Source organism: Lepus europaeus, chromosome 16 (assembly GCF_033115175.1).
Source record: "Lepus europaeus isolate LE1 chromosome 16, mLepTim1.pri, whole genome shotgun sequence".
Taxonomy (NCBI): Eukaryota; Metazoa; Chordata; class Mammalia; order Lagomorpha; family Leporidae; genus Lepus; species Lepus europaeus.
In genome coordinates this window covers 17,251,195-17,278,476 of record NC_084842.1, presented here as the reverse complement: position 1 = coordinate 17,278,476, position 27,282 = coordinate 17,251,195, and the positions used below count along the sequence as shown (strand labels likewise).

The window sequence follows — 27,282 nt, the reverse complement described above, 5'->3', positions numbered from 1 at the left end:
ATTTCTCCATTTTTTTGGTATCCTCTTCTATTTCTTTCTTTAAGGTTTTGTAGTTTTCATCGTAGAGATCTTTAACGTCCATGGTTAAGTTTATTCCAAGGTATTTGATTGTTTTGATAGCTATTGTGAATGGGATTGATCTTAGAAGTTCTTCCTCAGCTGTGGCATTGCCTGTGTATACAAAGGCTGTTGATTTTTGTGCATTGATTTTATATCCTGCTACTTTGCAAACTCTTCGATGAGTTCCAGTAGTCTCTTAGTTGAGTTCTTTGGGTCCCCTAAATAAAGAATCATATCATCTGCAAAGAGGGATAGTTTGAGTTCTTCCTTCCCAATTTGTATCCCTTTAATTTCTTTTTCTTGCCTAATAGCTCTGGCTAAAACTTCCAGAACTATATTGAATAGCAGTGGTGAGAGTGGGCATCCCTGTCTGGTACCAGATCTCAGCAGAAATGCTTCCAACTTTTCCCCATTCAATAGGATGTTGGCCGTGGGCTTTTCATATATTGCTTTGATTGTATTGAGGAATGTTCCTTCCATACCCAGGTTGCTTAGAGTTTTCATCATGAAAGGGTGTTGTATTTTATCAAATGCTTTCTCTGCGTCTATTGAGAGAATCATATGGTTTTTCTTCTGCAGTCTGTTAATGTAATGTATTATATTGATTGTTTTGCGAATGTTGAACCATCCCTGCATACCAGGGATAAATCCCACTTGGTCTGGGTGGATGATCTTTCTGATGTGTTGTTGCATTCGATTGGCCAGAATTTTATTGAGTATTTTTGCATCTATGTTCATCAGGGATATTGGTCTGTGATTCTCTTTCAATGCTGCATCTTTTTCCAGCTTAGGAATTAAGGTGATGCTGGCTTCATAGAAAGAATTTGGGAGGATTCCCTCTTTTTCGATTGCTCTGAGTAGTTTGAGAAGAATTGGAGTTAGTTCTTCTCTAAATGTCTGGTAGAACTCAGCAGTGAATCCATCTGGTCCTGGGCTTTTCTTTGTTCGGAGGGCCTTTATTACTGTTTCAATTTCTGTGTCAGTTATGGATCTGTTTAGTTTTTCTATGTCTTCCTGGCTCAATTTAGGTAGGTTGTATGTGTCCAAGAATCTGTCCATTTCTGATAGATTTCCCTGTTTGCTGGCATACAAGTCCTTGTAGTAATTTCTGATGATTCTTTTTATTTCTGTGGTGTCTGTTGTTACGTTTCCATTTTCATCTCTGATCCTATTGATTTGGGTCTTTCCTCTTCTCTTTTTAGTTAGTTGGGCCAACGGGGTGTCAATTTTGTTTACTTTTTCAAAAAACCAGCTCCTCGTTTGGCTGATTTCTTGTAATTTTTTTTTTGGATTCAATCCTGTTGATTTCTTCTTTGATTTTAATTATTTCTCTTCTCCTACTGGGTTTGGGTTTGGTTTGCTGCAGATTTTCTAGATCCTTGAGATGACTTGAAAGCTCATCTATTTGGTGCATTTCCAATTTCTTGATGTAGGCACCTATTGATATAAACTTTCCTCTTAACACTGCTTTTGTTGTATCCCATAGGTTTTGGTATGTTGTGCTTTTATCCTCATTTACTTCCAGAAAATTTTTGATTTCTCTTTTAATTTCTTCTATGACCCATTGTTCATTTCAGGAGCATGTTGTTCAATCTCCATGTGTTTGCACGTGCTCTGGGGATTCCTGAGTTGCTAATTTCCAATTTCATTCCTTTGTGGTCTGAGAAGCTGCATGGTATGATTCTAATTCTTTTGAATTTGCTGAGACTTGCTTTATGGCCTAGTATGTGGTCAATCCTAGAGAAGGTTCCATATACTGCTGAGAAGAATGTAAAGTCCTTAGATGTAGGATGAAATGTTCTGTAGATGTCTGTTAGATCCATTTGGGCTATAGTGTCATTTAAATCTACTGTCTCCTTGTTGATCTTCTGTCCTGTTGATCTATCTCTGAGAGTGGAGTATTGAAGTCCCCCAGTACTATTGTATTGGGGTCTAAGTCTCCCTTTAAGTCCCTTAACAAGTCTTTTAAATAAGCTGGTGCCCTGTAATTAGGTGCATATACATTGATAATCGTTATATCTTCCTGTTGAATGGATCCCTTAATCATTAAATAGTGCCCCTCTTTGTCTCTCCTAAGAGTTTTTGTGGTAAAGTTTATGTTGTCCGATATTAAGATGGCTACGCCCGCTCTTTTTTCATTTCTGTTGGCATGGTATATCTTTTTCCAGCCTTTCACTTTCAGTCTGTATGCATCATTGTTGGAAAGATGAGTTTCTTGTAAGCAGCAAAAAGATGGGTTTTGTTCCTTAACCCAATCTGCCAATCGGTGTCTTTTAACTGGACAGTTCAAGCCATTAACATTCAATGTGATTATTGAGAAGGAGTAACTTTGCCCTGTCATTTGCCAAAGATTTTTTCTAATATATGGTTTGAGACTCCTGTGATCTTTTGCTGTGAGGTTTCCTTCCTTTATCTTCTTTCATATTGGTTACCGTGTTTCTGTGTTTCTGTATGTAACACATCTTTAAGCATCTTTTGCAGGGCTGGACAAGTGGCGACAAATTCTTTCAATTTCTGTTTGCTGTGAAAGGTCTTTATTTCACCTTCATTCACAAATGAGAGCTTTGCAAGATATAATATTCTGGGCTGGCAGTTTTTCTCTCTTAGTACCTGGGCTATATCTCGCCATTCTCTCCTAGCTTGTAGGGTTTCTGATGAGAAATCTGCTGTGAGTCTAATTGGAGATCCTCTGAGAGTAATCTGGCATTTCTCTCTTGCACATTTTTAGGATCTTTTCTTTATGTTTCACTGTGGTGAGTTTGATTACGATGTGTCGTGTTGAGGATCTCTTTTGATCATGTTTATTAGGGGTTCTATGAGCTTCCTGTACTAGGATGTCTCTGTCCTTCTCCAAACCTGGGAAATTTTCTGCTAGTATCTCACTAAAAAGACCTTCTAATCCTTTCTCCCTCTCCATGCCTTCAGGAACTCCTAGAACCCGAATGTTGGGTTTTTTAATAGTATCCTGTAGATTCCTGACAGTATTTTTTAGATTTCTGATTTCTTCTTCTTTTCTTTGATTTGACTGTTTCCTTTCCTGTTCTCTGTCTTCTAAGTCTGATATTCTCTCTTCTGCTTCACCCATTCTGTTTTTAGGGCTTTCTAATGTGTTTGTCATTTGATCTATTGAGTTCTTCATTTCATTGTGGTTTTTGTCACTATCACAGTTTCATGTTCTACTAGTTGTTTCATTTCATTTTGATTCCTCCTTAATATTTCATTTTCACGAGAGAGATTTTCTATCTTGTCCATTAAGGATTTCTGTAGTTCAAGAATTTGTTTTTGAGAACTTCTTAATGTTCTTATCAATTTTTTGAGATCTGCTTCTTGCATTTCCTCTATCTTTTCATCTTCATAATCTTGGATTGGGGTGTCTTGTTCATTTGGGGGCATTATAGTGTCTTCTTTGCTCTTGTTACCTCGGTTTCTATGTTTGTTGTTTGGCATGTTGGAGATAATTTATTTTTTTATTTTTTATTTTTTTTTTGGCTGTGGTGTTTTTTTCTCATTATACTATGCCTCTAAGTGGGCTGTCTGTCTTTATGGATCCTTAGAGGCTGTGATGGGTGTGGCCAGAGAGCTCCGCTTGATTCTTAGGGTTTAAGGCTGTGCAAAAAGTGACTCACCCAGATTGTTCTCTCCCTTGCTCCTTGCTGGATTGCTCTCTCTCTCTCTCTCTCTCTTTTTTTTTTTTTTTTTTTTTGACTCAGTTGGGAAGTTATTCGGTACAGGTGAGTGGAATTGAGTGTAGTTGAAATCTGGCCTCTGTGAGTATTTGTTTGATCTACCCCTGGGACCACACAAAGAGTTTATGCAGCCCTCAATGTGTTTTCAAATTTCACCGAAGTTCCAAGGTTACTGAGTTTGTGAACTCCTTGGTGGCACTTTACATATGTAAAATGGTGCCTGCTCTTTGTTTTGCTCAGAGGCCTCTGCTTTTCCCCCCCAATGTCTCGGGTTTCTGACACCTTTGTCTTACCTCCAGTTGGTTCCCGCACTGGGGAGATTCTGAGGCTGGTCTCCTGCGGTTGGGTTTCCACGTGGTGGGCTCCCTGTAGGTCCTCTGTGTCACATCCACTAGATCCAGAAGCGTTTCCTCTGCAGTTTTTTTCTTGAGTCTTTTCCTGAGGCTACAGTAATTCCACTTTTATGAAACTTTATTTTCCCAAACTACGGCGCACGTCCTCACTATCCGCCATCTTGGCTCCGCCCCCCCTTATCCATTTTATTAATTTGACTACTCTTGCCTTTCCCTTCCACAGTTAAAAGATTCATTCTGCCTTTGAGAGTTTTCAAGAGGACTATTTTCATAGTGCATTTGTTCTGGGTGGAAGGCAAAACTGGCTATGTGTGAGCAAACCTTCAGTCACACAGGCTTGTAGTGCTTCAGAGCCACTCGTGGGTAACTACTTCTTAAATCATTTCAGCAGACAACCATAGCACTCAACAGAACAAAAATACTAGTCCTAAATCACAACACTTTTTGGTACATAAAACACGTACTTATACACAGGGGAATTTATAAGGAATTTTCAGTCTGTTTATGGAGACACAAAACTGCCCCTAAGTTGGATACATAAAAAGAAACCAGGAGAAAATATCATGGTGCCTGTGAACATAAGACCATGTATCATTGTGGTATTCCACACCACTCTCTTTTTAAAGATTTATTTATTTGAAAGAGATACAGTGAGAGAGGAGACAAATGCACACATATAGACATACACACAGAGAGAGAAAAAGAGAGAGCGAGCTTCCATCTGCTGATTTGCTCCCCAAATGGCCTCAATGGCCAGGACTGGGCCAGGCTGAAACCAGGAGCCAACAGCTTCATCCCAGTCTTCCATGTGGATCAGGAGCCCAAGTATTTGGGTCATCTTCCTCTGCTTTCCTAGGCTCATTAGCAGAGAGATGGATTGGAAGTGGAGCATCTGGGATTTGAACTGGCACCCATTTTGGAGGCCAGCATTGCAGGCTTTATCTGCTTTGCTGTAGTGTCATTCTTGAATACTCTCTTGCAACTTTGAAAGTCTCAGCTGTTTTCTTTGCCAATAATTCTCATTAATCAGCTACTTCAGAAACAGAGAATACTGGGACAATTTAAGAAAACTGAATAGATAGGGTGTGAAAGTAATAAATAATTCTTTGAAACCCATTGTTTCCCAAATTGGCAGATTCTGATACTGCCATATTGGATATGATTTCTCAAGGTTTGCTAATTTTAATAGGTAAAGAATCAGTGAAGTGAATTAGTATCTATAAAATTCAAGGGATTTATTCTACTTCATTTGACTCAGAAAAATAAAATGTACAAGATTAATACTTGATAGAGGGGGTAAAAGAGGATAGAATTTGGGTCATTGGTTCCACATGGAGTTGGAAGGGAGGAAGAGGGATGTGTGTTTACATTGAGGGTGTCTGTTTCATTTACATGCATGTACAATTTCAGTGTTTATTTTCTGAGCACTAAACATTTAACCACATTTGTTCCTTTGCATCTTGAAAGGGTAACTCATTTAGTTATCCACAGTTGAAGTGACTGTGATAATATTGGTTATTGACGTTTTAGCTGATAGAGTATAAATAAAAATGATTGCGCTCACTGAAGTTCTAAGTGCTTTCCTTACTGTGACTGATGCTGGGTAGCAAACCATAATTAATTACTTAAACATTTAATATGAGCATCAAGTGTATAAATAATGATATTGCTGGAGGAATAAAGATTATTTAATTTTATATATTAAATCTATATTTTTTTCAAAGTATATACTGTATCCTTCTTAGATTCTAATGTAAATGGTAAAGCAAGAAATGTGAAACATGAAAAAACAAAAAGGACAGAGAGAGAATTCATAGATCTTAACAGTGGAAATTAGTATAAATTCATAAACTGATACTATATATAAGGATTTACTTTCATATTTTTATGTACTTAAAAGTCAGAAGAAAGAGAAAGAGAGAGAGTTAGTTCTCTCTGTTGGTTCACCCCACAAATGCCTACAACAGTCAGGGCCAAGGTGAAGTCAGGAGCCAAAAAAGCAATCTAGATCTCAATCTAGTGAAAGAAATGGACTCAAGTACTTGAATTATCATCTACTGTATCCTAGGGTAGTCATTACAGGCAAATGAATTTATTGAATGCAGAGTCAGGGCCTAATCCCTGGCACTCAGATACGGGATGCACACTTTTCAAGTGGTTGCTTAAACCATTGCACAACATGTACTCCAGAAAGATAAAATGTTAATATGCTAGACAGTTATAAACAAGGATTTTTCTCTTATGGGTTAATGAACCCAAATTTTATTCACCTTCATTCATGAATCATTTTGAACAAATTCACTAAAATTATGAGTCACTTACTTCCTTATTAATTATTGAATTTTCTAAAGTTGACCTCGGGATGTCTTATGGAAGTTATCAACCATTTCAGTATACATGCATATTAGTCTTAACTCTAAATTAAATTCTTCTAAGTCTTTCCTATATATTCTGTAGATCTGAAATGCTAGAGGAATAATTCTAGCATGTTATTTAGTGATGTTATTTAGTGTGAAGAGAAACTGTGAGGCACTACCATAGCTGGGACCCAAACCCAGGGAACAATTGGGGTAATCAGCCCTACTGTGGAGCTGGCTGATCTTCTGATAACTTGTGGGAACCAGGATACCTTTGCTTCCCAGAAGAGGAGGAAGCCTAGTTATGAATTAGGGAAAACAGGCACATAAGCCAGTGTTGATACCTGTTTGAATCAATTGATGGCTATAAATTAGTTTTAATTGTCATTAATCCCTTGCCATTTGTCTGTCTCCAAAGTCTTCGCATGGAGTTAGACAATGTATATTGCTCTTCCTCCTCAACCCCGATCTGATAAAATAGTTATCAGTGTTCAACATGGAATGTAAGTAAGGAGGAGTACAAGCATTGGAAAATCTGTTATAATTTCCCATCTCCTTATGCACACTCCTTATTGTATTGTGTATGAAGGTCATTCTGTTGAAAATGGAGATAATATTAAAAATCTTTACACTCTTTCATTCATTACCTCTTTTATTTAGTGTGCATATTTACATGATGTAGATACCATGTTCCAGAATAAGTGAATAAAATAGGCTCCATCAGTAAAGCATGACCTGTTTTATTACAGTCAACACAATTTTACCGTATTCATGAAATTCAGATGAAGTCATGTACATATTCCTTTATAATGAGCAGATTGGAGAGTGAGTGTTGAACGTTTTTCCAATTTACTATCAAGAATAATATGTTTATTTTATTTCTGTCTTGTTTTTTGTTCAGAAAGTAATTAGTTTTAGAATAAATTTGAGAAACTTGAAGATAAGTGAGGTCAAGCACATATGGAAATATGTACAATATTTGTATTTTATATCAGGGAAATAGTAGTAATTTGCTTTTCATAAATGTACCTATTATTGAGTGGCTACTATGTCTATGTAGCTTATTAATAAATAAATAAGTAGGCTTATTTATTCAATTAATGGCTATTTCTCAAATGTACTTAATGTGAGAGTCATGGGTTTTTTTTAGGAGTACTAGTTTGGTACTCCAGGCTTAATATAAATATCTCCTGTAGCCACTGGAAAATATAACTCAAATTCATGTGCCATTTCAATTTGAAATGTTTACTTAAAACTAATATCAGAGGAAATCTAAATGACATGTATCCATGTTACTTGGTTTCATGAATTATTTAATTTGGAGATGACTTTTTAAATGAATACCCTCCTAGATAACGAAGTGCATGTGAATGATTTACCATTTTCTGAATTTCACTATCTGGTTCATACAGTGGGAGGCTTGCATGCTCTATCACTTGTATTACTAAGTTCAAAAGGAGGGCTGAAAAATGTGTTGGCCAGCCACCACACTCTTGGTCTATGCATCTTCTCATGTTTAAAACACAATGCTTTATCCACAATGCTTTAAAATTTCTTTATTTATTTGAAAGAGTTACACAGAGAGAGGAGAGGCAGAGACAGAGAAGTCTTCTTCCCCAAATGGCTGCAGCGGCCAGAGCTGCACTGATCTGAAGTCAGGAGCCAGGAGCTTTTTCCGGGTCTCCCATGTGGGTGCAGGGGCCCAAGGACTTGGGTCATCTTCTACTGTTTTCCCAAGCCATAGCAGAGAGCTGGATTGGAAAAGGAGCAGGCAGGACTAGAACTGGCGCCCCTATGGAATGCCAGCGCTTCAGGCCAGGGCGTTAACCTGCTGCACCACAGCGCTGGCCCCCAGAATTTCTTCTATCCAAGGAAGTTGCACTGATCTGTGTCCTATTGCTTTCTAATCTGTAAAATTAAAAAAAAAAAATACTGTCCAGAAGAGGTGCGCAAGGATGAATGCCTGTGGCTTTAAGTAGTTGTCTCTAGGCTACTGTTTCCAGGAGACTAGAAAATATGTATCAGGGATATAAAATCAATTCTTCCAAGAGTTTCATTCAAGTTCTCTTTTGTCATTTTTCTTCAGTATAGGTGAATAGTAATAAAAAATAACCTTCTCAGTCCATATTACCTTGGACATCTTATTCCTATTCCATACCTCTTTTAAACACTCCTTCATTACATTACATGAATCTCCTTGTCATTCACCATGATTCCTCCCTCTACTACTGGGATTGATTACAATTTTCAGTTTTGTTTTTATTTTAGAGGACTCGGTTCAGAATAGACCTTCTTCATGGGGCGATGATAAAAAATATTGATCTCTCTCCCTATTTTACTTTACATTGCCTATATAGTTTTGATATACATAGCCAGAGATACCTCAAACTAAACCCTGGAGTTCCATTACTTTTATAGGAAAGGCACCTAGATCCTACATCACATGTCCAAGTCCACAGGTAGGGCAGACTTATTAATAATAACTTCCCTGAAATACATTTATATGACTTTTCAAAGTATGTACTTGTACATTTGTACTGCTTACACATGTAAACATTACTTGTATATATACATGTATATATATATGTATATGTGTCTATACATGTATATGCTAGAAAATTATTGTTTCAGTTATTTAACTTTTATATATGTATATAAAGATTTGTTTATTTATTTTTAAGACAGAGTAACAGAAAGGAGGAGAAGGAGAGAGACAGAAAGATATTTTCCATCCATTGCTTCACTCCCCCAATACCCATAACAACCAAGGTTGGCCAGACCAAAGCCAAGAGCTGGGAACCATCCAGGTCTCCCACATGAATGGCAGGAGCACTAGCTCTTGCGCCATCAGCTGCTGGCTTCTGGGTAATTTATCAGGGAGCTGAATGTAAAGCAGAGAGCCAGAACTCAGACTGAATTTTTCTTTAGTAGTTCTGGGATTTCTGGAACAAGTTTTGTGAAATACTGGGATTTAGGGCATACCTGCTTAAATGCTATACAACCTATATTATTTTCTCTCCAAGGTTGTGGTACCAATCCATACTTCCATGTTTGAGAATTATGATTTCACCTTATTTCCCCCACCCTTTGGCAATTTCAGTCACTTCAGGTAACCATATATGTAGGTCTGTTTCTGGAATCCCTGTTGTAGCCAAGTGGTCTCTTTATCTTCCCCTGAATCAACACCACTTGGTGTGATGCAGCTTGTAACAAATCTTAATATCTGATACAAAGTCAAATCTGATTTTATTCTTTGAAAATGGTATATCCTCTCCTCTTTCCTCATGAATGTAAATTCATTTGCGTTAGGAAACAAATTTACTGGAAAGTTCACTACAATTTGAATTAAAAGAATAATTCATTTCTCAGAGCCAAATTCTGGAAAAACAAAGTTACCTTCTCTAAATATAACTATAAACTATCATCATTTATTATACATCATATGCTTATTTTAAAATCATTTTAATTATTTTAATTTCATCTCATGGTTTTAAAATTTACATTCTCAACAAGTTATTTCATTTTTTTGTGTGCTCTCATTTCTCCAAATTCGATTTATAAGTTGTGCTTTCCTGTTTTCTTATTTTTTTCTTTTGAAATGCCAGCATCTTGCTGTTTAATTTACTCTAATCGTAAAGATTACATGAAGCCCGAAATAAGCGTATCTGCAAAACCACCTGATCACCCACCCAGAAAGTCATCATTGCCTCCAGCAAATTCCTGGGGCATCTGTTACTCAGGAGAGCTCCTCAAAAATGACTGGACTGCTTCTCGAGGCCCTGCGCTCCTGGCCCTTCAGTAACAAAGCACTGATCTCCTCCGTCTGGAGTATGTGCTTGTATTCTCTGGGTGAACTTCCTCACCAGCCTGCAGTGCCTGACTCTGTGGACAAGTTGGGGGAACTCACATTTTCAGAGTTAATTTGCAATCAGACTAGCCAGAGTAATCTTAGTTATGATGCTTCCCAAACATTAATCAGTTGCTGAAAGCCTTATGACTTTCCTTGTATTCATATACCAGTTAACACATTTGTTGAATATTTTTTCCTTCAAATGAGCAGACTACTTCTATTTGCATAAATGTATTTTGTTAGGAAAATTTAGATCAATGCAGTAAATTGTAAATTAGTCTCACTTATTATAAGGTACCAGAAAAAATAAATTAAATGAAAATAAAATAAAGTTACAATATTCCAACCAGGAAGATTCTTTTTGGATTAAAACTTCTCTAATAGGTCTATTGTGTTCAGAAAAAGGAAGAGAATTTAAAAACGTGATTACTGGTAGAAAAACAGCTTTATCTGAAATGCTAAGTTTGGAAACAAGTATAAAAAGGAATAGGTATCTCTTTATGAGATTCGGAGAGAAAGAGAGAGAGAGGTGTGGGGAGAGGGGAGAGTTCAGATCTTCCATCTGCTGTTTCATTCCGCAAATGGCTGCAACGGCCGGAGCTTCTTCCAGGTCTCCCATATGAGTGAAGAGGCCCAATGAGTTGGGCCAACTTTTGCTGCTTTCCTGGGCACATTAGCAAGGAGCTGGATCAGAAGCAGAGCAATCAGTATTTGAACTGGCACCCATGTTGGATGCTGTCATCAGTGGTAGAGGCTTAACCTACTATGCCACAATGCAAGCCTGTTGCTGTAGATTCATTCTGAGATGAGGAGCATGGTGGGGGCAAGAGGTGCGGAGTCACCACACAGACGCCGGTAGTTGGGTGAAAGCAGGCCAGAGGCGAGCAGCCCGCAGACTCGTTTATTTCAGTTGGTACAACAGCTTATATAGCCAAGACAGCCAATCCGGTCAAGGGGCGGTTTATGCCCTAACCAATCACAGCCTGTTGCCAGGCAGTATCCGAAGCCATCCCATCACGGCCTGTTGCCAGGCAGGTCCATTTGCCATGTGGTTTCCAAAACCATCCAATCACAGCCTGTTGCCAGGCAGGCTCTGTTGCCAGGTGGGTTTCAAAGCCATTCCTGAGTAGCTGATGCCCGCTTGCCAGCAGCCATCTTGGCATGGCCTTCTCATTCCACCACACAAGCCCAACAAATTATATTAATTTATGTATTTGGTTATGAATATTAGTTGTAGAACTCCTAAAAATTGAAGACAAAATTGATTTGTATTTAAAAAGCCTTGCAGGGGAGGATTCTAAGATGGCAGAATAGGGAGGGAGCTTACTGCTCTAGTCTCTGGGAATATTGTTAAAAAAAAAAAAACTGGAGAGAATGCAATTTCAGGGGAGAGTTAGGGAAAAAACTGCAGAGGAACCTCCACCCAAATTAGAAGGACACTCTGGATGTACATGGAGGGTATGCATTTGCACAACCCAGTAGCCAAGACCCTCAGCACCAGTTTTTTCAGAGTGAGGTGAGACCAGACTGCAACGGCCCAAGGTAATGGTGGAAAAGCTTCAGGAAGAGTCTGGTGTGAGTCTGGCTCTTGGAGCCCTCTGGGGGGTAGTGTACCTGCCAATCTAGAGTTGAACAAAAGGGGGTGGGGCAATATTCTTTCCTCCTGACCACCCCGCACCAGCATCCTGTAACTAGCTTAGAGAGGGTGGGTGCCATTTCAGACATACATTATAGCAGAGCCACCTTGTGTCTGCCCACCCAACAACCAACTGAGAGGTGATGCCTAAGTTTGGCTGGGAAAATTGACAAGGGGCTGGGCAATAGTGACTGTGGGAGCCTTGTGTGCTGGGACTGTGAAAGCACTGTGGCTATGTGGGAGGGTGGTGGTGTGGTTGGGTTTCTGGGCAGTCTCTCTGAGTGTCTGGACATGTTAGGGACTCCCTGGTGAGGGTCATAGCTGTGGGATCTGTGCTCACACTGAGGACTGTTTGGATCCTTTGTGTGGTTCTTGTGGCAGTGTGAATGAATATTGCATCACTGGGGCTAGTGCCTGGGCATTGGTGTCTTTGGAGGAGAGGAAGTGAGTGTGAAACTACACCAACAGAGCTGATCAAACTCTCCTCTCTGTTTAAAAAAAAAAAGAGAGAGAGATTTAACACGCCCAACTTGGGTGTCACCTTAGACATTCCCCTCACCCTAGAGCACTGACCAGAGCTCTTTGGCCACACCCACCACACACCACAAGGTATTTATTGAAAGAGCAGACACTCCACTAAGCCATAGAGGCATAGTCCAAAGATAAAAACCATAATAGGAGAGAAAAAAAAAAGTACCTCCACAAATGCCTAAAAGTAAATGCAGAAATTCAAGAAACAAGAATAAGGAACACAATATGATTCCCTCAGAGGAACACGGATCACTTCATTACTAGAATGTGAAAATGAAGAGATTGAAGAATGCCAGAAACAGAAGTCAAAAAATTGATCATAGGATTACTTAGAAGTAATCAGAAGAAAATCCACAAATTAAAGAAATTCATACATGGCATGAATGATTTTTTTCCCAAGAAACTGAGATTTTAAGCAGAAATCAAAATTAAGTGTTAGAAATAAAGAATTCAATAGATCAAATTAAAAAATGCAGTGGAAAGCCTTAACAATAGATTCAGTGAGGTAGAAGAAAGAATATCCAAGTTAGAAGACAAATCTCTGGAAATTTTAGAACAACAAAAAAAAAATTAGAAAACTAAAAGAAAAATTTCTTTATCCAGTCTACTGTTGATGGGCATTTGGGTATGTGGTAGAAAGAATGTTGAAATTGAAGACATCATAAATTCCTCGCTCAGGTACCCACAGCTTTTAGTCTTGTTGAAGCAGACATACCATGGAAATGATGGTGGAATCACAACCCATTCAGTCAGGTCTTACTGAATACCTACTGAGTGCATCACTTCACTTGGCTAATAGGGACCACAATGTGTTTTTCTGTTCAATAAGTATTTTTGAGCACAGGTTTGTCTTCCACTGGGGGAGTTGTGGCAGGAAACACCCCAAAGAGCCTATTCTCATATGGCTGCTTTTCTAATGTTAGTGTCGGAAAATAAACAGATGAATTAAATGCAAGGGGAAGATTAGTGCTATGAATAGCAGAGGAATCAGGGAGATAAGGAGGGCTGGAATCAGGCTATGCTGCTTTATATGCAGAGGTCATGGGACACCTGGCTGTAAAACATGATGTTGGATACAGAAGATACTTTCCCGGGTTCTGTGGGATCCTGCCTCTCCTTCCTTGTCTGATCTCATGGTGGCATTTGATCCTGGGGCTGCAGCCCTTTCTGGCTCCCTGCTAGATCCAGAATGGTGCTCTACCCCAGAAAGCATGTGCAGCTTCCTCTCTCACATCTGCCTTTTACTAAAGCTTAGGTTTCCAGTGATGTCTTAAGTGGTCACCCTGAGGAAGTGGCAAGACAGATACTCATTACCCTCCTTCATTTGTGAGCTTTTCCTCATCACCGTTTCACAAATCATATGTTGCATTTATTTTTCTTGTTTGTTCTTTGTGTCCTCTACAGGAATATAAAGTATATGGTGACATGAATTTTTATATCTTGTCTGTACTGTTTTATCCATGACTTCTAGAAAAGTGCTTTGTTAGGAGAAAGTGCTAAGTTAACTTTCATCTAATATATGAATAAACATGACGATATTTAGGTCTGGGGATTATGTTTCCAGAAGCCAAGCAATGGAAACAAGAAATAAATGATTGAGTCACTCAATGTTATATTTTATGTGATTCATAATGTTAGTAACTAATAGTATGGAGAATCAGCATTGGGATTGCATTTGAAGTTAGAATTTGAGATATATTTCAAAGACTACTGTCTCAAAAATCACCCACTACCAGCTGTACAATATCATTTGGTCAAATAAACAATATGAAACAGGTACAAGTTTTCTACTTCATTAATAAAAAAAGTCTTTGAATGATATTATTTTGAATCAAATGCAGTTCTACTCAATCTTACCATTCCTCTAAATATTCTTCCAATTTGCCCAAACTGTGCTCTTTGTATGCATACTTATCCATCCATACAGTGAACAAACATTTATTGAATTATTTTTGTGAGGCCCATGGATGTCATACTAATGTAGTCATTGGCATTATGGTGATTCTCAGAAGTGCCCTGTTTTCTGAGTTACAATAAAATCAATTTCAGCTGAATTCAAGCATAAATCCAACAGGAAAATGCCCAACAGAGAGTACAATCTGCAAAAATGGATTTTAATCTCTATCTGTCATTTATGGTGTGCCTAGTTCTGTGTTTGGTGCTGGGGTTACTATAACATAATTACAAGTAGGAGAATTTGTGATCTTACTGTGAGCTCAGAAACAAATTGTAAAGCAATGGAAAAGAATACAAAATAAACATCCTCCAAAGGGCTGCTCAGTCAACAAGATTGACCAGCTGATCATATTTCATTTAAGATTGCTGTTTTTAATTGGCATATAAATATACAAATTAAGAAACTAATTTGTGAAGCTTCTATACATGTATGCATTACATAATGTCTAACCAGGGTAGACATGGCTATCTTCTCAAATATGTAGCATTTCTTAATGGTAGAAATATTCAAAATCCTTTCTTCCAGTTTTGTAGGAAAAATATGGCATACATTTTTTGTTATCTATAGTCACCCTACCATACAGTAGAACACCAAAACATCTTACCATTATTTAAATTTAACTTGGCATGCTTTCATCAACATTTCCCTCTTCCCCCTTCCTGCCTGGCTTCTGGTGACTACTGTATTCTTCATACCTACACTGGAGGGAGCTGGTAGTGGCATGTAACACAAAAACAGAAAGTCGTATCAGCCCTTTCCTCTTCCTTTTCCACCTCTGGTATAAAGGCAGTTTCTACTCATGACACAGATGTGTCCAGGCAGGGTTACTATAGCAATAATGGTGGTTAGAGCATTCCTTCCTTTCTGGGCTCTGTTCTGCATAGTCTTGACTAAGATCTAACGTGAAAGAGTCAGATGATCAGGTCAAATCCTTAGCATGTAGGAAAATGTCGAGTGGTCCATTTTCAACAAAGAATGTGAAATTACTCTCAGCTGACTTGCAGATGTAGCAAAACTCACCAGGCAGACAAGATGTTAGAAAGTAGCCAACTCATAAGAGGGCAAAAAGATAGAGAAAGGAGGAGGACGGAAACTGTGACTAAGGCAAGGCCCAGGAAGATTGTATACTCCATAATACTCAGCCAATGAGGAACCAGCAGAGGTGCCTGTGTGCTAGGATATAACTTGCTCGCTCTGACTGCCCTGGGTGTGTCTGCTCATCAGACATCTGATCTTGTAAGACCGAAAATAAAGGCTTGCTTCCACTGCACTTCCTGAGGCCAAGTCCCTCTCCTGAGTGTACAGCCGAGGATATTTCTTACGACCATGATCAATCTATCACACAACCAATTTATGAAGACTGTGCAGGCTTATGACTCCTTGCCATGGGATACTCTATTCCCTCTCTAGCTTATTACATTGAAATGAGATTTGTCTCTCTTGCATTCTGTTTTCTAAAACCTAGAAGTCTAGTTATTGGATAAACTGTCTTTCCTTCATCCAGCTAGTCAATATCTCATACTGCTAGGAATAAAAACTTGCTTCAGCTAGATTTTGTTGATCTCTGGAAGGTCATCTTTGTTTAATTCATTCAAAGTAGCATATTATAAATTAAAATACATTCATCGTGAGTCTCTTCTTTCTGCTCTAAAAGCACAGTAGCCCCCCAAGGAGAAAATGTCTCACAAGTTCATTACACATTAGAAAACTTTACCATAGAACAATGACTATACTATAAATAATTTAAATTAATCCTGTAAAGTGTTGCAAAGGTTGTCAAAATGAAATAATGGCTTTCAATCTAGTAAATATTTTGAAGTTTGTTTACAAGTTTTCCATAACCAACGATGTTTTGTATTTATCATCAGGGTTACAGAAACCATACTCTATCACCATTTGTCTGTCGGTTACTTTTTTTTTTTTTCTATTTGGTGTTAGAATAAAAGCTCCTGCTCTTTCTCAGATTCTTTTCTCCCTATTGTTCTCCAAAAATGTTTTCCTGTTGATTCCAATTGTTTTATATAGCATGGGCTTTCTGCTTGCCCAGTAAAACGTCCTACTGTGCTTGTGGCAATTTGTTTTCTTTGAAGTTCCCCTCCTCTCTTGCTGTGTGTGTGCAACAGTTCTTGCCAATGGGCATCCCATGCTTGCAACCTAGGTGTGAACAGCAGCCAAGGCTGCCTTGGCAGCTTTAGCTCTTGTGGTGGATAACCTCTGAGTGGGCAAAGACTTGTCATCCTCCTCCACAATTGTTTGAATATCTACACTTTACAACTTCTATCACAAAAGAAGATCTAAGAATTCACTACTTAGAGGCCCAAGTCTAAATTTTACCTAAATAAATGTCAACATTTGTGAATAAACTTTCATCCAACTAAATACTGAATAAGTATTTCTTAGATAAAAGTAATTTTAAGGTACACGAGGTATGTAAAACAAGTTAAGAATAGCTATGAGGTTACTAAAAAAATCTCTATAAATGCTACATTTTATTGCAAACTTTTATTCATTTGGGAATGTATTTCCCTTTTAATGCCTGTTCAAGTTTCTCTTTTTTGTCCTGGCTTAGATAGACTTCCCTTCTGTTTCCTACCTTAAGAGGTAACCATTTGATTCAATATCTTTCATCATTCTTGAAATTCAGTTGCAAGGCTGCCTTTTTTATGCTTTAAACCTGAGTACAGCATTTTCTTTAAATGAACTAGAAAAAAAAAGTCTACTGCAAATAGACATATTTTTAAATAGCAAATTTTGACTCCCATTAAGTTGAAATGTGCCTTTGAGAATCAAGTATCATAGATAGGGAGAAGTTTAAATTGCCATGGTAAGTAGACTTTACTGTATTGTTTTCAATCTCTCTCAACATTAGTGGCTGTTTAGAGACTCATTTTCTTGGAGCAGAAAGCAAAATGCCTATCTGGTGTGTAAAGTTCACATCATATAATTTGGACACTTTAAGCAGTTTGCTTTTAAATCTATATTTCAACTGTGTCTTTTAGAATAAATTCCAATAAAAATACTTAGACAATATTTAAGTAGGGGACCAGTAGCTAAGGAGTAGAAGATAAATTTTTTAAATGAGTGTGTTTATCGTTTAAAATGAAAAGAACACTTTCACATCCTACTTTTCTACTGCCAGATTGTGCTTATATAAGTCATCTAAGTAATATTCATTTGAGACTTGAGGAAACTGGGACAGAGAGAGGCTAAGTGAGCTGCTCCAGAACCCACAGAATGGAGTGGCCTGGCTGGATTGCAACTCAGCACATAAGTCTGGGACTGCATTCAGTCTCTTGTGTTCTATTTCTTGCCTGAACAAACAACAGATATTTGTAGTGTTCAATCTAACATGATCAACCCTTAATGAACAGTGACACCAACATGATTTACCACTCCTCCTAGAATACTAGCACTCCCAGTGAGACATTTAAGAGGTTTTGAAACTAAAATTAAATTTTTGTAGTCACAAAGAGGTTGTTTATTGCTACTTCAGTGTGCCAAATGCTAGCTTCATAATCTGAAATTAAAAGCAATTTTCCAGATTATCCATCTTACCGTCCAGGAGATTCTTTTTTTTTTTTTTAATATCCCTATTTTCCATAGCAGGGACACAAATCTGAGCAGAAATGAAATGTTTAATTTGCATTTTAATTTTTCAGGAGTCAAATTAGTGAGTTGAACAAATATTTGTTCCTTCCAGTTCTTGTGCTTACATCTTAGTATTAAGAGCTAATGTTTTTGTGTTGGATAGTAAAATTAGTAAAAATGGCATTTGGAAAACAATTATAGAACTTCCAATTTAAATTGGGTTCTCTTTTTAGCGGTATCATCAGACTGGAAATTCAATGGAAAAATGTGAACTGTAGATAATAGGTTCTTAACCATTGGACTTGAAAAAGCTTTTGGTCAATGCTTGATCTGAGAATCCTCTTATTTTTTCCTGATAAAATTTAGATATTAAAAAGAAATCTTATTGTTACTTGTAAGTTATTTAGATTCCCCTTTCTGATAGGAGCAGGAAGATGGAAATGTTTTGCATGAGCTGTGAGGTGGTCATCCATTCATTGTTTCAGACTGTATTTCTCCTTTGCAGAGAATAAATCAGGGTAATCTATTAATCTCCTTTATTTTTACTGTTGATAGAGCCAGCAATAACAATACAATTATTTTAGACATTATAAACTGTCTTAGCTGCTGCTTTTCTTCATCTAGCCTCAAAAACATGGAGTCTAGTATTTTTGTAGCATTACCTTCTTACTCAGAAAGATGCCACAAATGCAGCATTCGCTCTTGTTTTCCTTCTTCCACTTTTATTTTAGAAAATAAATATCAAACATTGCTGAAAGAATGGAAAGGCTTGGCACTTACACTTATGGGAATTCTAAATCTTGGACACTGAAATCCATTTGGATTAAATTTACAGTAGTGAGCCTCTAAGCAAGACAAGTATCCTAGGGAGGGCGAGTTTCAGTTGCACTTGTCCTGGAGCCAGTTTGATCCAGTAGAGCTATTTTCATTTTTACATTTGTTGATGTTGCCTTCCACATTGGAACACCAGGGAATAAATGCAAGGTACAATATCATTGGGTTACTGTAATCGTAACCTGTCTATACTACTCTCATTTCTTCTAGCCCAGCTCCCATTGTCTCTGAGAATGTGGGCCTCATCCCTGGGTCCTAGTTTCATCATCACTAGTGAAGATTTGGCCCTATTTCTTTTCCATTCTCTGACTCATATCCTTCAGGTAGGCTTGTATGACCCCTGGCACCAGATCCCTCACACTCACCTGTAACCCTGTTTATTTGCTCTTCTGTGCTTCTGAGTTTTCTATACATATCCTTTCCACTTCCTCATTATTTTTTTAAATTTTCTGTTGAGAGCAGTCCAATTAGACCTTCAAATACAGCTCTTTTTTTTAAAGATATATTTTATTTATTTGAAAGACAGAGTTACAAAGAGAGGTAGAGACTGAGAGAGAAGTCTTCCATCCACTGGTTCACTCCCCAGATGGCTGCAACGGCTGGAGCTGCGCCAATCCGAAGCCAGGAGCCAGGAGCTTCTTCCGGGTCTCCCACATGGGTGCAGGGGTCCAAGGACTTGGGTCATCTTCTACTGTTTTCCCAAGCCATAGCAGAGAGCTGGATTGGAAGAGGAGCATCCGGGACTCGAAATGGCGCCCATATGGGATGGCGCTTCAGGCCAGGGCTTTAACCCGCTGTGCCACAGTGCCGGCCCCCAAATACAACTCCTTTTAAACTTTCTTGTTGTAAGACTTTCATAGTGTTTGCCTCTTCTCAGGTGTTCCTTCCTTTGACAGGCATCCTCTTCTGTTTGTAAACAAGCTTTATTAGTTTTTCAGTTGAAAGGGCAGAGCAACAAAGAGAGAAAAGGAAAGAAAGAGAAAAGAGAGGAGGTGGAGCAGGAGGGGAAGAGAAAGAAAAAACTTCTATCCACTAGTTTGCTCCCCCAAACGTCTGCAACAGCCACATCTGGGTCAGGTCGAAGTCAGAAGCCAGAATCTCCATCCTGGTTTCCCATGTGGGTATCTGGGGCCCAAGTGTTTGGGGCATTGTCTCCTGTATTCCCAGGTGCATTAGCAGAAAGCAGTATCAGAAGTAGGGCAACCAGGACCTTAACTAGCATCCCACCATAGGACGCCAACGTGGTGTGGACTGGTTTATCCCACTGTGTCACAATGCTAGCCCCTCATTCTTCTCTTTATGTAGACCTTTATTATATTATCACATTTACTGCCTTTGTAGCATCTATCATTATTTAATGGTATATTGCGTATATATCTGTCATATTATTGTATTTATTGCCATTACATATCAGTATTTAATAAGTTGATTTAATGCATATTCTTCTTTTTGCTTATTTTATTTTTCCCAAATATATTATCATGTGTGTAAAAATTTTGAAAACTGCTTGCATATAGTTGTCACTACTAATTTCAGTACCATTCCCAACTCTAAATACTCCAGAAAACCACTAAAAATGACGATACCAACTACACTGAGATAATCAGTACATTCCTGGCACCTGATTATTTTGGACTGTTTTCCTCTTCTATGATGCAAGAGAATAAGAAACAAATGATCTCTGCTACTCTAGTTAATTTCTTTCATAGTCCGCCCAGCTCTGGAGAATTCACCAGAATTCTCAAGGCTAAATGACATGATGGGCCATGTGTAAGTCAGCCAGATTAACTCATTCTCTTCTTTACTTTATAAGCCACACTAATAAATGTAATAAAATATATCCCTCTATGAAAACCGATTTTTCCATGATATTGTTAAAATATTGAAAAATCCTTAAGGTCTAGTTCTCTTTGTCCATGTAAATTTAATATAATCTCATAATATCTTGCTCAGAGTTTGCATACATTGTTAGATTTTATTAAAGTATTTTCTTTGTCCAAATCTAAACAAGTACTTCTCTGAATTAAAGGGAGATACAAGGGAAAGTATTTCTGTTAACATAAACAGTGCTGTTAACCATGTTGATCCAAGAATACTGACAACTTCTTTGTTAGTAACTAAGAAAGACTGATTTTGGTATACTGAATATACATGATGTAGCCTGCACAATTATACTAACAAGTATACAGCAAACTCTGTTAAAATGTTTTCTTTATATTTATCTGTTATACCAAACATATGATCTTCATTATTTTTTTTTTTTAATTTTTTTTGACAGGCAGAGTGGACAGTGAGAGAGAGACAGAGAGAAAGGTCTTCCTTTTGCCGTTGGTTCACCCTCCAATGGCCGCCGCGGTAGCGTGCTGCGGCCGGCACGCTGCGCTGATCCGATGGCAGGAGCCAGGTGCTTCTCCTGGGCTCCCATGGGGTGCAGGGCCCAAGCACTTGGGCCATCCTCCACTGCACTCCCTGGCCACAGCAGAGAGCTGGCCTGGAAGAGGGGCAACCGGGAGAGGATCGATGCCCCGACCGGGACTAGAACCCGGTGTGCCGGCGCCGCAAGGCGGAGGATTAGCCCAGTGAGCCGCGGCGCCGGCCCGATCTTCATTATTTTAAATGTGACTATGAAGCAATTCTTATATCAAATGACTCAGTAACTCAGCTTACAATAAAATAATAAACGTGAAAGATTTACTTTAGATTCACCTCTCAGTCACTTTATCAATGGAGTCTGGACAGTGGCAAATATGTTAAACAAAATAATGACATCAACCCTTGGTGAAAACAGGAGACTGATAAAAGAAATATCACCTTGGACACACACACACAAAACCTGGAGTTTAAAAGTAAGTTGATTGTAATGAATGCTTTGTATACATGAGATGTGATATGAAATAGAATTGCAAAACTTAGTTGAAGAGAATCTTAATTAAGTAGCCAAAATAATATATATATATATTCTTGAAAAATATATAAAATATATATAAATATATAAATATATATAAAATATATAAAAAGAATATATATATATATATTCTTGAAAAACAAGTATTGCAAAGATAGGATTTTGAAGGCATGAAATTTTTATTTTAGTGGAGGATTCAAAGAAAGGACTAAACCAGATGACAACATTGTTTCTCAGTAAACTGTGATTGTCTTGTTCTTTTTCAGGAATTTCACTTATGAAAGTGAGAAAATAAATATTTCTGCAATTATAGGTTTGCATGGCAGATTCCTCTAAAATGAGGAAAAGTGCATACTGAAAAATACATTTCTGTTTTATTTATAGAATTCTTCTATTTCCAAGGGAGCCAAGATGCCATTGCAAAGTAGGGCTAATATTAAAATGGGTCATCATTTAACATTTTGGGTAAAGGTTGCCAATGTTTCTAACCTAGAACAGTTTGTTTAATCATTTAGATTAGCATGTTATTACTATGATTCTGCTAGTACTAATCCTATACTGTAACACCCACTGAAGGTTTTATGACCTTGAAATCCTGATTTGTTAGATTTACAAAGAAAAGAATGGTTTTCAAGAAAATTCTAATCTTGTTGTCTTTGCCTCTTGAACACTCTATTTTCTGATGAGGAAGTATGCAAAGTAACAGTGTTAAAGTTTAGCTTTATTTAAGGAAATGCTGTTGAATTTCTTGGGAAGACCAAAATAGCTTTGATTCAATCACTTGCTTTTTCTTTTTCATTTTTCTTTTCTTTTTCTTTCTTTCTTTCTTTTTTTTTTTTTTTTTTTTTGTCAACCTTTTCTTTTGGTCTTTTGTTATCCTGCTTGCTTTCCAAAATTGTTAGAGGCATTTGATATATTTACTGAATCTTTGCTACTTTCCCCCCAAAAATCAATCTTATTTGTATCGTATTCTTTGTAGTTGTGTTTTGTTACAGAAAATTACTAAGTTCTTTTCTAGGGCATATTGTTCTCACTTTTGTTTCTGTTTAGAATTTGTAAAAGCAGACTATCCCAGAAAGGAAATTTACCTTGATATAAGACTAGAGGAACTTGATTATCTGAAAAGACACAAGTTATCTTGTAAATTTGAAAGAGTTGCAGAGAGAAAGAGAGAGAGAGAGATCTTCCATCTGCTGGTTCACCCCCTAGATGGCCACAATGGCTAGGGCTGGGCCAGGCCAAAGCCAGGAGCCAGGAATCAGGAGTGTCTTACAGGTCACTTCCAAGGGTGTACCCAAGCACCTGGATCACTTCAACTGCTTTTTCTAGGCCAATAGCAGGAAGCTGGATCTGAAGTCCAGCAGCCAGGACTCAACTGGCACCATATGGGATGCCAGCATCGCAGGCAGCAGCTGTATCCACCACACCTAAACTCCAGCCCCGATTTAGAACTTTTCAGATACCAGTTCTGCAGAGAGAAATAGTCCTTCTCCCTGTGCGACACCTTCAATTCTTTGCACTCCCACTCTCCTCCTACATCCAAGTCCCCTGCCTTCTTCTGCTCCTCTTCCACTTAATCGTAATTGTCCCAAGGTTCTTTTTATTCTCTTCTTATAATGTCTCTACTTTGCAACCATAACCTCTGTCAGAATTATAAACTCTACATCAGAATCCTCGAAGTCAATTCTCTGATATATTGACCTCTGATTTAAAACTTGTGTTACATAGTGGGCTACACAGTTCCACAAATTGGAATCTAAAGAAAGACTAATTAAAGCCTTGTGAGTAGTTTCAAGGAAACAGTAAAAAATAAAAACATAATAATAACAAAGTTTAATTTTTATATTATGAAATAATCTATTAATGATTTATTAACACTTCTAATTTATTTAAAATTCTTCTTATTCTGCCTTTTATATTATATGATGCACAATAAGCCTTGATCATAAAAAATGGGATTCATAATATTTAACAGTGCATTAGTGCATTTGGAAGTTTAGTGCTAAAATTAAAACAAAAACTGAAAAAATTCCAAATAAACTTTTTGAGTGTCTCAATATAGAGTTAAAGATTTTCTTAAAAGTAGAATTAGGTGGGCCGGCGCCGTGGCTTAACAGGCTAATCCTCCACCTAAGGCGCCAGCACAGGACACATTGTAATCAAACTCACCACAGTGAAACATAAAGAAAAGATCCTAAAATGTGCAAGAGAGAAACGTCAGATTACTCTCAGAGGATCTCCAATTAGACTCACAGCAGACTTCTCATCAGAAACCCTACAAGCTAGAAGGGAATGGCGAGATATAGCCCAGGTACTAAGAGAGAAAAACTGCCAGCCCAGAATATTATATCCTGCAAAGCTCTCATTTGTGAATGAAGGTGAAATTAAGACTTTTCATAGCAAACAGAAACTGAAAGAATTTGTCGCCACTCGTCCAGCCCTGCAAAAGATGCTTAAAGATGTGTTACACACAGAAACACAGAAACATGGTCACCAATATGAAAGAAGGTAAAGGAAGGAAACCTCACAGCAAAAGATCACAGGAAGCTCAATTTCTCTTTGACATAGAATTAAACTCTGATGCTCTGTTAAAGCAATGTGTTAAAGTAATCTAAAAACAAAAAGCAATTCAAATCAATTGGCAATCTACAAAAAGAGTTAAAGATTTTAAAAGCTATTATTAAAATTGCTATATTGGTCTATTATGCTATGTTATATGTGTGTACATATTGTATGTCCACATAGGAAATTTTATTAAGAGTTTTATTTTAAATGGCTTATAGATAAGATTGTCTATAAATTTAAGCTGCTAAAATCAATCAAAGATACATTTTAATTTGTGTGACCTGAATCTGTGTATCATATGTTTTAAACTTGTTGGTAGAAAGAAACTAAAAACATTTTATATGGTTGTGCTTAAGTTTACTGGTTAAACAAACTACACCATGTTAGATATTTAAGAGGTGTTTTCAAATACATGATTCTTTAAATTTATAGAAGGCATTGGATCTTCTGGAAAATGTTTTCTTAAGTTGTTATCTAATGGTTGAAACGGTTTGCTAAGTATTCATGTAATATTGCTATTGTCAGCAAGCGATCTAGGACTTATTCCCTCATTTCTCTATTCTAATCCCAACTTGTTCTTTCATTTCTCTATTCTCTTCAAGGTAGGAAACTAATTCTATTATGAAGGAATCTGTAGGACGCACAATTTAATCTTTAGACCTTATAAAAGAGATGGCTAACATTTTTCTGTAATAGCATTTTCTATTACTTAATCGATCATTTAAATTTTTATTAATGCTTTATTTTTGTATAATCAATGTTATTTCTGTTGGTGTATTAACTTTTAACTGATTAAAATTTTAGAAATTTTAACTAATATACAAAACAAAGAAATCCACAGAATGCCAAAGAAAATAGACGAATAATCATTATCTATACAAAATTAAAATGTATGAAAATTAAAGTGAAATTTTATCAAATGAAACAGTGTAAGCCATCATTTGCAATGTCAGGTTTTATTTTTTCATTTCAGTTTTCAGAGTGCCTCTTTGAGTCTAGGCTGCTTTGCTTCTGATCTAGCTTCCAGCTAATGTGCCTGGAGCGACAGCAGTAATGGCCCATTTGCTTGAGTTCTTGCCACCCAAGTGGTAGATCAGGGTGGAGTTCCTGGCTCCTGGCTTTTCCCCAGCCCAGATCTCACTGTTGTGGCCATTTGGGGAATGAACCTATATGTGAAAGACAGCACTTGTGTGTTCGTTATCTCTCTCTCTTTCTGTGTGTGTGTGTGTCTAACCCTCCTTTTTAAATAAATAAAACAGTTAAAAATTGAAGTTTCTATTGCATAGAAAAGAAACATGTTGTTTTTATAATATATATACCCAGGAAATATTCTTTAATTTTACCTATCTAAATTACTGAATTACATAAAGCAGTAGTCATGTACTTCTTGAAAAAAAATTAAGAACCCCAAACTTATATATTGTCAAGAAATATTATTTTTTTTCAAAACTGAATTTCTGTTTATATCATGAACTTAATTTTCCCCTCATTTTAATACAACTAAACTACTAACCAACAAAATTCTGATTGAAAGTTAAATTAGCTAGCTGAGTCTATGCAACTCTAAGTAAGTATATCCCCTTTCTGTGGGTTCTTGCACATACACTGACATATTTATTGAAACACATATACTGTACTCTTTATATTCTGCATGTTTATAGAAAGGAAAAGAATAGCCTGGTGATATAGTAGGTTGTCATCTATAACAAAAAACAGGTAAAAGGCTATTCCAAATGTAAGTTGTATGTGGATAGAAGTAGTCCTGAGCATCTTCAGAGCCTTCCAAGAAAAGTGTACCACTAGAATTGGACAACTACGACCAGAAATATGATATATTTTACAGATGTAGCCATTCAGCTGCTCTAATAAACAACCTTGATAATGATTTTAAGGGGTTTGTAAAATTTTCATTGCACAACAATAACTTTGTGCTTACTGCCTATTGTACTTAGATATGTTGCATGTTTTAATTTTTGGAAAAAATGTTCATTGATTTTATTTTTTAAGTTTTACTGTTTATTATTTCCTGTGAAAAACTGATGGAATCGCTATAAATAAAGTCACTGCTGAGTCTTCACTCCTTTGACTTTTTGCCAGCACCATTGCTGGTCCTGGCAGCCCCCTAAGTGTTCCTTCCTGGTCTTGGGCTCCTTTCACTGTGTGTGGTTTTTTTTTTTGTTTTTTTTTTTTTTTTTTGAGGTCTTTATCTTCTCATCCAGGCCACGTTCTACAAGTCTCGGTTTGGGTTTAATTCTCTTTGCGTAAAGCAGAGAACTGCAAATCATTGCAATGCTATTTGCCTTGCCATCGCCCAAATGAGTTCCAAATCCAAAAACCAAGATGACATCATCTTGTACATTTTCCCCCGTTTTTCCCAAATTCCTGTCTTAGGCACTGTTGTTCTCTCAGGTTGGAGAACAGCATTGACCATTTATTTCATTAGAAGTAGTCAGTCAGTCCTAAACTTCCTGGTCTGAATAGTTTCTGTATCATTCAGGATGGTGGCCAGGGAGGAAAATAGCTGGTTTAGTATTTTTTTTTTTAATGCTCCTTTTCTCTCTCTTTCCCCTCTCTCTCCCTCCCTCCCTGCCTCTCTCTCTCTCTCTCTTTCTCTCTTTCTCTCTCTCTCATGTCTCTTTCTTTCTTTTTCAGATGACCCGAGAACAATACATACTAGCAACACAACAGAATAACCTGCCAAGGACTGAGAATGCACAGCTTTATCCAGTGGGAATTTATGGCTGGCGAAAGAGGTGCTTATACTTCTTTGTCCTTCTGCTGTTGGTTACCATGATAGTTAACTTAGCCATGACAATATGGATATTGAAAGTTATGAATTTCACTGTGGTAAGTACCACCATGATTTTATGTTATTGCTTTTGATTCAAAGATCATTCTACTGTGTTATTTTAAGTTCTTCTCAATTGGAAGTTAACTGAAATTTTATTATATGTCTTTAA

At 37.3% G+C, this 27,282-nt stretch overlaps 1 protein-coding gene across 1 annotated transcript in view; it reads left to right on the top strand.

Annotated features, from left to right (window-relative positions):
- Positions 1-27,282, top strand: part of SGCZ (sarcoglycan zeta) — a 1,230,796-nt gene that overhangs the window by 713,086 nt on the left and 490,428 nt on the right. The window contains exon 2 of the mRNA XM_062212809.1: positions 26,975-27,169. Coding sequence (XP_062068793.1) covers positions 26,975-27,169 — 195 coding nt within the window. The remainder of the gene's footprint in view (positions 1-26,974; positions 27,170-27,282) is intronic.